The following is a 12,100-nucleotide window of genomic DNA, read 5'->3' as shown; positions in this document are numbered from 1 at the left end:
CAATCAACAGCTGAATTAAATTAACTATTCACCATTCTCTCTACATAAATCTCCTTCCTTTGGTACAATTAAAAAATAAAATTTAAAATACATAAATTAGATCATGCAGGGAGAAAAAATGGCGGCCAAATAGGCAGACGTGTCCCGAGCCTTATCCTGGAGCAGAGAGGAGGATCTAAATCGAGTAACATCCACCCGAAATTGGTGAAGTAGACACAGCCGGCGAGACAATTCGCAGTCGGGAAGGGCAGAGGACGCCTGGAGAAGTAGGATCGGGAATCTGGGCTGGAGAGAGTTGGAAGACCTCGAGCCTAGAGGGTCAGAAGAAAGCTTCACGGCACCAAGTCCACGTCCCTTGGGGAAAGGCATAACATCCGACTGTGGAAAGGAGTCCACAGGGCTGTTGGAGGTAGGGGATTCTAGATCTAAGTCCACAGCCGCAAGAGGTTGAGCCCAGAGTGGCGGCCTGAAGAAATGCATGAGCCACGTGGTGCCAGGGGGAGAGAAACCAGCAGTTGTGCAGTTGTTTTGCCTCTATTTGGCCTTTGCTTTTACTCACTAAACCCAGTTCAGAGGACCTTTCAAATACAAACACTCACCAATGGCTGAGGTGCAGGTGGAGGTGCAGACCTGTGAAGTCTGGGGAGAGGCTGTGGAGGAGAGCGGGTCAGGGAGAGGTGAATAGGAATCCGCCACTGGGACATTCCTGACCCTCTGGACCAAGCAGCCATTTTTCTCCTAAAAACCAGCCCCTCCCAGCAGCCTCAAGAAAGGTAATACAGTCACACCCAGGCTACACTCTGAGTGGTACAAAGGACACAAAAACTCTGAATAGCCCCAAAGAGTCCTCAGGGAATGGGTTGAAGAGAGGCCGTTCAGTCCCAGAAAGCAATACAGCACCCTCCCCACCTACAGCCATGTCAGAAACAGCCTGAGAGATTAAGGCTGAAAGCAGGCAGACAGGCTAGGTGGGCAGACTGGTCCCACCTGCTTGCAGTCAAGGCTGTGGAGATAGACACAAACAGAGGAGCAGTGGTTCACTTGGAATTTCAACATGGTGCTGACTACCTAACAGGAAACTGAGAAGTGGCAGATTGATCCGAAGAATGGGATCTTAAGCCAGCCTCCATGGGGCATTAAAACTCAGCTGAAACAAACAATACGTCACTTTTTTATTTTATTTTTTAACCTTTCATTTGCAATTTTTTTATTTTACTATTTTTATAGCATTTTTTCTTCATTCAATTTGTATTTTTATGGTTATTTTAGTTTTTAAATTTTCTTTCTTTTCTTCTTATCCACTCATTCTCTTCATACCTCCTCTATACTGAACCAAGATCCTCCCCATATTCATTAAATTCCTTAACCTTACTTTCTGTACATAAGCTCTGCTTTTACAGATTCTGACCCTCCCCCCTTTTTTTCTGGGTGTTTGTTGTTTGCATTTTTTTGGTTTATCTGTTTGTTCTGTGTTTTTTTCTCCCCATTTGTTTTTTTCTTCCTTTTTCTTTTCTCTCTTACCGTTTTTTCTTTTCTCGATAACATTTTTGCTCTTTTCTCTCTTCTAATTCTCTTTTCTTTGGTGGTCACTTATATTGGGGTTATTGGTGTTGTGAGTACATTCGTGTTTTGTTTCCTTTGTGTTGCGTTGAGTTATACTTTATGCTGTTTGGTCAATGTAGTACAGAGCGAGCCACATAATCAAATACCCTGAGAGGAGACTCCATCCACGAACGGGACAATAACACTCAATACTCAACTATACCATGAGAACCTAAATATGCCAAATAGGGGGCATCCAACACCCTTTCCTGATAAAAACTCTCAGCAAAGTGGGAATAGAAGGATCATATCGCAACATAATAAAAGCCTTACATGCAAACCTACAGCCAACATTGTACTCAATGGAAAAAAACTAAAAACATTTCCCCTAAGAACAGGAACAAGACATAGATGCCCACTTTCACCACCCCTGTTCGACATAGTTCTGGAAGTGCTAGCCACAGCAATCGGACAAGAAGAAAAAATAAAAGGCATCTAAATTGGAAAAAAAGAAGTAAAACTGTCATTATTCACAGATGACATGATAGTGTACATAGAAAATCCTAAAGACTCCATCAAAAAACTACTAGACTTAATAAATGAATTCGGCAATGTAGCAGGACACAAAATTAACACCCAGAATTCTATGGCTTTTTTATACACCAACAATGAACTCACAGAAAGAGAAACTAAAAAATAATCCCATTTACCACTGCAACAAAAATATTAAAATACCTAGAAATAAACTTAACTGAGGAGGTAAAAGACCTGTACTCAGAAAACTACAGGACGTTGAAAAAAAGAGATAGAGGAAGACATAAACAAATGGAAGAATATACCATGTTCATGATATTGGTAGAATCAACATCATTAAAATGTCCATTCTCCCCAAAGCAATCTATAGATTTAATGCAATCCCCATTAAGATACCAACAGCATATTTCAGACCTAGAACAAACTCTCCAAAAATTCACATGGATTAAAAAAAGACCCCGAATAGCCACAGTAATCCTAAGAAAGAACAAAGTTTGAGGGATCACAATACCAGATATTGATCTATATTACAAAGTCACTGTTCTCAAAATTGCCTGGTACTGACATAAGAACAGACCTATAGACCAGTGGAACAGAACAAAGAACCCAGAAATCGACCCAAGCCATTATGCTCAATTAATATTTGACAAAGGAGGCAAGAACATACAATGGAGTCAAGTCAGTCTCTTCAATAAATGGTGTTGGGAAAATTGGACAGATACATGAAAAAAAATGAAACTAGACCACCAACTTACACCATACACAAAAATAAACTCAAAATGGATAAAGGACTTAAATGTAAGACAGGAAACCATAAAAACCTTAGAGGACTCCACAAGCAGCAAAATACCAGGCAGCAAAATATCTCGTAGCAGTATCTTTACCCATACACTTCCTAGGACAGTGATGGTGAACCTATGGTGAGGCGGCAGTGGTAAGAGATCAACCAAAAGATTTGTATGCACATATATGAGCATAACCAATGGACACAGACAGTAGAGGGGTGAGGGCACGTGCTGGGTGGTGGGACGGCAGGGGAGAGGTTAATGGGGGGGGGGGGGGAGGAAACTTATGTAATACTCAAACAATAAAGAATTTAAATAAATAAAATAAAAAATACTTAAATTAGTTCACAAAAAAGAAAGGTCTTCAAGTTTTTCATTCATTTGTCCCCAAAGAGTTCCCCCCCAAATTAGAACCCAGTCCACAGAAGAGAAAAATAACACCATATTTGTTCAAGCACAGAGCATATGTTCTTCACTTATATTAGCTTATTTTATACGTATCTCACAGAGATGTATAATTATATAAATATGCATATCTATATACACACATCAGAAAAAAAGTAAGTCATGAACCCATCTTTTCAGTTATCTTTGTAAAAGTCAATAAAATAATGCCAGCAACAGCATTACCAAATAACCAGGTGATGATGACTGCTCTAATTAGACTCTAACAAACCAAATATGCATTTATCTCAACACATCCATCTTTCTTGCCCTCAACATTCCTTAGATTATTATAAGGTAAAAAGTATGGGTAGGAATTAACGCCAAATAATTTCTCTTAAAAAATTTAATGATCTCTGAATATAGTTCCAATCACTGAACAGATAACCTTCCTTTAAAACAGTTCAACAGTCTAATACAATTAATTAAAAAAAATTTTTTTTAAGTTTTCTAAACAGAATTTCTCATCTACTTCATAAATACTTTTGTCTAAAGAGCAATCTGTTAACACATGCAGTTTAAATCATTAACTACAGAGCACCAAATCATTAGTATAATCAGCATGTAAATTTCATGGAGTCACTGAATGAGTTCTCTTAGGCATTTTATACAACATCCAGTACAAGGATGCTCATTAAACATTTATGATGTTTAGTAATAAAAATAATGTGCCAAAACAAAAGTATTTACTACACCACTTGGCTGTCATGTATAATATAAACCACTGATCAGTATCTGCTTCTCCAAGTGCAATTATAAGAAAACAAAACCAAAACAAGCCCCATTCAAATTAGAAAGTCTGTCTTTTATGTCCAAGAATACTGTTTCATTTTTATGTCAGAAAGAAACTGTCAGACAGCATGCAACATGCAGACTGCTGGGGTATTTAACCTAAGTAGTTATGCACCATTAACAAAGCACAAAGCCTAAAATATTTCATGCATATTTTTAGAAATATTTTTCCTTACCTTTCCCATTTTGCCATGTAGTATACCAAGATAAAGTAAGGAATGAAGTGATAAATGCTAAAACGGTGGCTACAGTTCCATTTCGGAGCCTCATCTCATTTCACCATCACACTGGTTCATACATTTACGAAGTCAACTGAATTCAGTACTCCTGGCTCTGGGCCAATGAAAACAATCAATAAGAGAGGCTCATTTCAGATGCGCTGCAGAATAAGTTTGACAGCAACACCAGTCACTCCTGCTATTCAGAATTGTCTTCACAGTCTTCATAGGTTGATGTCTCAGGTTTTCATCCTATCCAAGAGGAAAACAGGAAGGAAAAACTTGTTGAGTAATGCACAATATTGGTTTCTTCATTTATTGGTCACCATTACAAATGGACTTTTGGCGGGGCTAAACTGTATCTATGAAGATTATTCCCACACCTAAACCACTCATTCATATACTAGGATTATAGGCTTCTTTTCTTCAGGGGAAAAAAGCATCAAACTATTCCCTCCTTGTTGGTCTGGTTTCGTCTGTGAAAAGAAAGTTATGATTACTTATTTAAGAAGGGAAGTTGTGGGTTCATTAAATATACAATAAGCCAGATTCCATGCTGAGAACTCTAATGATCACACAATGGTTCCTGAGTAACATAATCTTCACTATCCTCAGTTTTCCTACAGCACAATAGCTGTTCTAAAAAACATTAAGTAAAGTGACAGACTACATCAAAAAACCTGGGTCCTAGATCTGGCTCCATCATTATTTACATGGGAAGGTATGTCCCTTATATAGGCCTTACCCTTTCTTTTCTTTTTTTAAATTAAATCTTTATTGTTCAGATTATTACAGTTCCTCTTTTTTCCCCCTCATAGCTCCCTTCCACCTGGTTCTCACCCCACCCTCTGCCCTTACCCCCCCCCCCAATGTCCTCATCCATAGGTGTACGATTTTTTTCCAGTCTCTTCCCCCACCCACACCCCTTTCCCCCCGAGAATTGTCAGTTCACTCCCTTTCTATGCCCCTGATTCTATTATATTCACTAGTTTATTCTGTTCATCAGATTATTTATTCACTTGATTTTTAGATTCACTTGTTGATAGATATGTATTTGTTGTTCATAATTTTTATCTTTACCTTTTTCTTCTTCTTCCTCTTCTTAAAGGATACCTTTCAGCATTTCATGTAATACTAGTTTGGTGGTGATGAACACCTTTAGCTTTTTCTTATCTGTGAAGCTCTTTATCTGCCCTTCAATTCTGAATGATAGCTTTGCTGGGTTAAGTAATCTTGGTTGTAGGTTCTTGCTATTCATCACTTTGAATATTTCTTGCCACTCCCTTCTGGCCTGCATAGTTTGTTGAGAAATCAGTTGACAGTCATATGGGTACTCCTTTGTAGGTAACTAACTGTTTTTCTCTTGCTGCTTTTAAGATTCTCTCTTTGTCTTTTGCCCTTGGCATTTTAATTACAATGTGTTTTGGTGTGGTCCTCTTTGGATTCCTCTTGTTTGGGGTTCTCTGCACTTCCTGGACTTGTAAGTCTATTTCTTTCACCAGGTAGGGGAAGTTTTCTGTCATTATTTCTTCAAATAGGTTTTCAATATCTTGCTCTCTCTTCTTCTGGCACCCCCATAATTCGGATGTTGGTAGGCTTGAAGTTGTCCCAGAGGCTCCTTACACTATCTTCATATTTTTCGATTCTTTTTTCTTTTTGTTTTTCCGGTTGGGTGTTTTTTGCTTCTTTGTATTTCAAAACTTTGATTCTTGCAATCCTCTAGTCTGCTGTTGGATCTCTGTATAATATTCTTTATTTCAGTCAGTGTATGCTTAATTTCTAGTTGGTCCTTTTTCATAACCTCAAGGGTCTCACTAAATTTATCGGCGGTTTCTAGAAAATTCTTGAAAAACCTTATAACTGTGGTTTTAAACTCTATATCCAGTAGTTTGCTTTCCTCCATTTCTGTCATTTGTGACCTGTTTCTTTGTCTCCACATTTTTTATGCTTCCCTGTGTTGATAGAGTGGCTTTCTGTGCTAGGTGTCCTATAGGGCCCAGTGGCTCAGCCTCCCCAATTACCTGAGGTGGACACTCTTGGTGCACCCCTTTGTGGGCTTTGTGCACAGTCTTGTTGTAGTTAAGCCTTGATTGTTGTAAGTATCACTGGGAGGAATTGACCTCCAGGCCAATTGGCTGTGAGAATCAGCTGTGTCTGCAGTGGGAGAACTTCTGTGCTGGAGACACCCTTATGGGGCAAGACTTCCTTCAGTGGGGTTTTGGTGCTCACTGAGTCTGCCCCCTGAGTGTGTCCCTTATGGATCTGAGGAGTTATAATCTGGATGATCCCACTCTGACCACTGGGTACACTGGCTCTTGAATCTCTAAGGAGGTACTAATTTAGCCTCTGCCTGAGGCTACCCATCAGGAGCTATGGAGAGATCTGCAGACTCCTCTTCTTTGTTTGGGGTTTGGCCCAGCTGTGAAGCAATGCAAGCTGCTGCAGGGCTTTGGGCCTTCTTTTGGATGTTCTGGGTCTCTCTGACCCAGCTGCAGTATGTTAGGTAATTTTAGATTGCAAAGGGCCAGGCCATTCATATGCAAAAGCCTCTGCACACAGCTTGGGTGGGGTGGGTCTCAGGGAATCAACAGGGCGGAGCAAACAGCTATGGCTGATCCTCAGCCCTGCCTTAAGAGGCCCCAGGTCTCAGTGTCCTGCGGTAATCGCTACAAGCACCTCTGAGAGAAAGATAGTCCAGTTTCTCCCCGTATGAGTCTGGGTCCCCAGAGACTCACCCAGAACTGGAGTTCAGAGCAGTCGGGAGCTTGTGTCTCCCTCCTGATTGAAAAAGACAACCGCATCCTCAGTTGCCTTTCCACGCGCGGCTCCGTACCTCTACACTTTACTTCCGCACGTCCTCTGAGTCTCAGTGTGCTTTTCTCTTTCCTTCTAGTTGTAGAATTTCCACTCAGCCAGCCTTTCTGTGGTTCTGGATGATGTCCGTTCCGTCTTTTAGTTGTATTTTTGAAGTGGTTGTGCGAGGCAGCAATTTCCGGTGTTTACCTATGCTGCCATCTTGGTCTCTCTTCAGCCTTACCTTTTCATTCATAAAATGCAACCTGTCCTGGCTCCTTTCACATGTTACCATAAATCATAAAAAGGGTACAGTTATTATTGCTATGTACCATCATCAGAGAATAAATGTAGTATTTCCTGTGATTAACGTACTCCCAGGATGTAAATTAGGACTGTTTAGGGGTTTTAAAAAAATGCAGCCATCCAACCAGGATATTGTATGACTGAGAACCCATTACTTATCATTGCTTTAAACTCTGGAAAACTAGGTGATCACCACCCACCTAATAAAACTGTTAGGAAAAAAAATGGAATCAAATGAAGTCCTTAAAAGTACTTGAGCATAACTGCCTAGCACAGTGGTTCTCAACCTTCTTGCCCATTAAGTACAGTTCATGTTGTGACCCAACCATAAAATTATTTTCGTTGCTACTTCATAACTGTAATGTTGCTACTGTTATGAATTGTTATGTAAATATCTGATATGCAGGATGGTCTTAGGTGACCCGTGAAAGGGTCGTTCGACTGCCAAAGGGGTCGCGACCCACAGGTTGAGAACCGCTGGCTAGCACATAATAGGTTCTCAATAAATGTTAACTGTATTAAAAATAAAACCAAACAAAAAAAAACCTACAGCCAGCCACTGGTTCAATCCACTCTCTGCATAGCAGGTCTCATTCCCTGGGGGCATGTCGAGCACTCAGATGTGCCTTGATTCCTGGTGGCCTCAGGGGGACCACAAGATGCACTTCACAATATACTAAATTACACTCCAGTGGGGTGAGTTAACGCACCTCCAAAAAGGCCTGCCAAGCCCAAGGGACAATTCCCTCAGTAGAAGGATAGGGCTGATTAAAGCGGCCATTTATAGGCAATTCTGAAACTACCATCTCAGCTACTTTGTAAAAGTGAACATTACTAGCAATCTCTTCTAGTGAAACAAGATCACTAGGGCATAGTATTAGTAATCACGATAGACACACAACTCACTGAGTGTTTCCTATGTGCTTGGGCCATTCTATGCTTTAAATCTTCACAAAATCCTATGAGGCAGGCATTATAAACCCTATTTTACACACAAGAAAATGAACCCAAAGGCAGCCCTCATTTGTATGACTCCAAAGTCTATGCTCTTTCTTGCCTACCAGACCCTTTGCCTCTCAAACTCAGCCACCTGCACCTACCTAGGGAGGAAGAGAAGTGCCAGGGATACTCCCAAGTCTCAGGTTACATAAAGAATGTTCCCAAGGTGTTAATTTTTACCCAACAGTTGAAGTGTGAATTTAAAAACATTTTATATTCTCTGACAAACATGGATCTATTACGAAATAAGCTGCAAAATTCATAAGAAATCTCAACGTTTAAACTTAAAACGTGGAAGAAATTTCTCACTTCCTGTAGTCTTTGGCCAACCCCTCCCCTAGTGGTGCGTAAGCACGTGCACGTCCACACTCTCAGGCATGTCTGTTAATCCTCCCTGGCCAGCAGCTCTAACTGTGGTATAATATTCCAGAAGCAAAGAACGACCCCCACCACTGCCACCACAACCACTTCCTTGCTTACTCTGACTATCTGAGAACAAGGAACTCCAAAGATACTCTCACAAGTTATCACTGTTTTCCAAACTCAGTTATTCACCTTCTATAGTAAGACAAGTTAACGTCATATATGCCCATGTCTAGAGTTCAGCATTTAAAATCTTCATGGCGATAGTCTATAATTTCAACTAATTTCCGTCAAGTGTCTAATATCTTGCCTTATATCAATAAGCACTCAATAATGAGTTCTGGTGATAGAGAAGTGAAGTATATAACTTCTAATTTTAATCCTGGTATGACATCATATAAAAATGTGTATTACTTTCTGTTGCTATATACTTAGCTCTACCTAACTGCAGGAAGGATTTGTCCTGGTAAAAGATCTAAAAATGCATAGGTTAGAGTAAACATTCAATTAATAATTATGGGGAAGTAGAAAAGCAGAAAAATCATAAAATAAAGGATAATTAAAACTAGTTTTATTAAAAACACAAATAAAGCTCATATGATAAAATTCAGTATAAATGGGTAGGGACAAAAGTCAATGAATTCTAAAAGCAAAGTAGACTATATATATATGTATATATATATATATATATATATATATATATATATACACACACACACACACACACACACTCTTGAAAAACAAGGAATATTAAATATTGTTTCTGGGAAGTTATTAAGCTCTGGTTTAAAGAAGATATTTATAATGAATTCTACTAACAAATAAGACCTGAAATTCTGCAAGAGAACTACAAGAGCATTTTACACAGGAAGGATGTAGTCACACATTTTTAATTAGGGTTTCCGAACTCATGAAGTTTAACTGCACAGCATAAGTAAGTGAAGGCTCCGGACAAGGGCAAATGATCTCGGCACTCATAACCAAAGGAGGCAGTTCATGGGCTGGCCAAACCCTCCGGATTGACCAACTGCCTCAAGTAGGAGACAATGTGACCTACATTTTAAAATGTCCACATTCACAAAAATTTTATTCTGAGACTATCACTTTACACATTTGAATCCTTAACAACAAAAAAGGAGTGGCTAAAACTACTAGTCATTTTCTCCATCCTGACCAAAATAAATGGAACTTTCAACTGTAGATCTTAGGCTGAAAAAAAAAATGTGTTTTATTAACAGATCTTCAAGGGCTGCAGTCCTGTATTTTATTATTAGATAATAAATTATTTTAAGGTGTTCTCTGAAAAATTCAATGTTCCATGGCTGAGAACACAGCTGCTGAACATGACTGCGCCTAAAGAAAAAGGCGCAATCATGAAATCCAAGATGTAAACTCACAGCAGTTATGTTAAAATTCACTTATTTTACATTTATAAAAGGATTCTTTTTTTTCTTAAATACAGCTTATATACTTTCATCATCCAGTGCGTTTTCAGACTTACACGCGTGAGCTAAAGAAACCAACGCCACGGTACCCTGGTTGGTGAAACTAGTTTTTAAAACATCCAGAAAAGGAAGCATACACCACACAACGCATATTATTTGATCCTAAATCTAGGTTCTACACTCAAAGGAACAGCGTTGTCACTGTCTTATAGCGGAATTCGTCCAACAGCAAAAGCGCAACAGCAAACTCTACGGGAAGCACTGAACGCAGGCGTCCTGCCTGCTCCCATTTCGCAATCTGGGTTGTAAGCAATGAACGGGCTCCGGGGAACACGCTGCGAGAAAGAAGGGCGGGCGCGGAGCGGGATGCCTGCCGGCTGGACGCTCGCCCTCGGGACACACCTGGTGCGCCCGGGGCGATCACCTGGACGCCACCTGAGGGTCCCGCGCGCAGCTTCATCCTTAGGTGGGGCCGGGGGGAGGGGGGGGGCGCTGGGCTGTTCCTTGACACCCGACCATCACTTTGCAGGAAAATTCGCTACCGCGGCTGCACGCCCCCTCTCCACGGCGGGAGCAGCCCCTCCCCGGGCCCTGGACCGCCGCGCCCCCACCCCACCTGCCCCGCCGCCCCGTGGAAACGCCGGGCGAGGGTCCTCGGGCAGCCCCGCTCCGTCCACGGACAACTCTCGCTCCCTCTCTGCACCCCCCAGAACCACTCTTTCCTCCACTTTCCCCCAAAGTCGACCACCCTCGCCGCGCCGGACCGTGCTGGGGACGCACCAGGAGCCCGGCCCGCCACCCGAGAGCGCGCAGCACCGAGGGGAAGCGGCGGCGGCGGCGGCGGCGCGGGGCTGGCAGAGCGGCCAGGGCGCCCAGCCCGCGCCCCGCGGCCCACCCCGCCCCGCCCGGCCCCGCAGCAGCCCCGGGCGCGCCAGCTCCCGGCCGGGCCGCAGCGCGGGCGGTTCCGTTACCAGCAGGTGGATCTGCCGCGACGCCGCGCCTCGGAGCCCAGCCGCCGCCGCCGCCCCTCAGCCCCGCGCCTCTCCGCGCAGCCGCCCGGCGCCGCCAGCCCCAGGCCGCCCGCCCCCCGCGGCCGCCGCGAGCCCCTCACCTTGGCCGCTCCATCCGCGGCCGCCGCCGAGGCTGCTGTGGCCGCCGCCGCTGCCGCCGCCGCCGCCGCTGCCGGGCGCCCCGCCTCCCGCCGAGACCCCGCCCCCGCCGCTGGAGCGCCGCCGCCCCGCCCGCGACCCCGCCAGCCATTGGCCGCCGGGGCTGCGCGCCGCTCCCTGGGCGCCCCCCGGCGGCCGAGGCGCTCGCGCCAGTGGCCCACCGGGCTGTCACTTAGGGGCGCGGTCTCGCCGCCTATATAACTCTCGTGAGATCTGCACGCCCCCTCCCCCCGTCCTTATTGTTGCCGCGGGGTGCGGAGAGGCGTCCGGTGCTCTGGTCCCCGACTCGCAGAGCGTGGGTCTCCCCGCCGCCCCGCCGCCACATCTGGCTTTAATCCTCCGGCGCGTGCAGAGGCAGCTCAGACCGAAGGCCCCGAGCCCTCGGCGCGCGACCCGGGAGTCCCCTGCCCAGCCGAGGTCCCGGCCGTCCTGCCTGGGTCGTGCTCCCGGGGACGGGGACGGGTCCGGGTGGATCTCGCCCTGAACCAACCGTATCCTCCGAGGCCCCGCGCTTCCCGGCACCTCGCCACTGTCTCTGACCCACGCGGCACCCCAGCCACAGGCATCCTTATCCCCAACTTAACGGTGAGGAGACCGGGGCCCAGGGAGAAGGACGGGCTTATTCAACCAGGAACGAACAAGAAATATAACTAGAATTTAGTTGCAGATCATTTCGGTGATAAAGCCTGTGGCTTTTACCCTGCACCACG

The 12,100-nt window shown here is 44.1% G+C and overlaps 1 protein-coding gene across 4 annotated transcripts in view; it reads right to left on the bottom strand.

Moving 5' to 3' along the window:
• The window catches only part of MGAT4A (alpha-1,3-mannosyl-glycoprotein 4-beta-N-acetylglucosaminyltransferase A), a 95,826-nt gene extending 84,437 nt beyond the window's left edge, over window positions 1–11,389 (bottom strand). For 3 of the 4 annotated variants that reach the window (XM_036302211.1, XM_036302213.1, XM_036302214.1), the window contains exons 1-2: window positions 11,333–11,389; window positions 4,274–4,567 (exon numbers count right to left, since the gene is read on the bottom strand). In XM_036302211.1, coding sequence (XP_036158104.1) covers window positions 4,274–4,367 — 94 coding nt within the window. In that variant the 5' untranslated portion in view covers window positions 4,368–4,567; window positions 11,333–11,389. Of the gene's footprint in view, window positions 1–4,273; window positions 4,568–7,148; window positions 7,370–11,332 lie in introns of those variants that run through there. The other variant, XM_036302212.1, reaches the window with a different exon arrangement.
• Between the last annotated feature and the right edge of the window lie 711 nt (window positions 11,390–12,100).

The sequence above is a fragment of the Myotis myotis genome, unplaced genomic scaffold, assembly GCF_014108235.1.
Source record: "Myotis myotis isolate mMyoMyo1 unplaced genomic scaffold, mMyoMyo1.p scaffold_m19_p_30, whole genome shotgun sequence".
NCBI classification, from domain to species: Eukaryota; Metazoa; Chordata; class Mammalia; order Chiroptera; family Vespertilionidae; genus Myotis; species Myotis myotis.
This window is presented reverse-complemented; position numbering and strand designations above follow the sequence as displayed.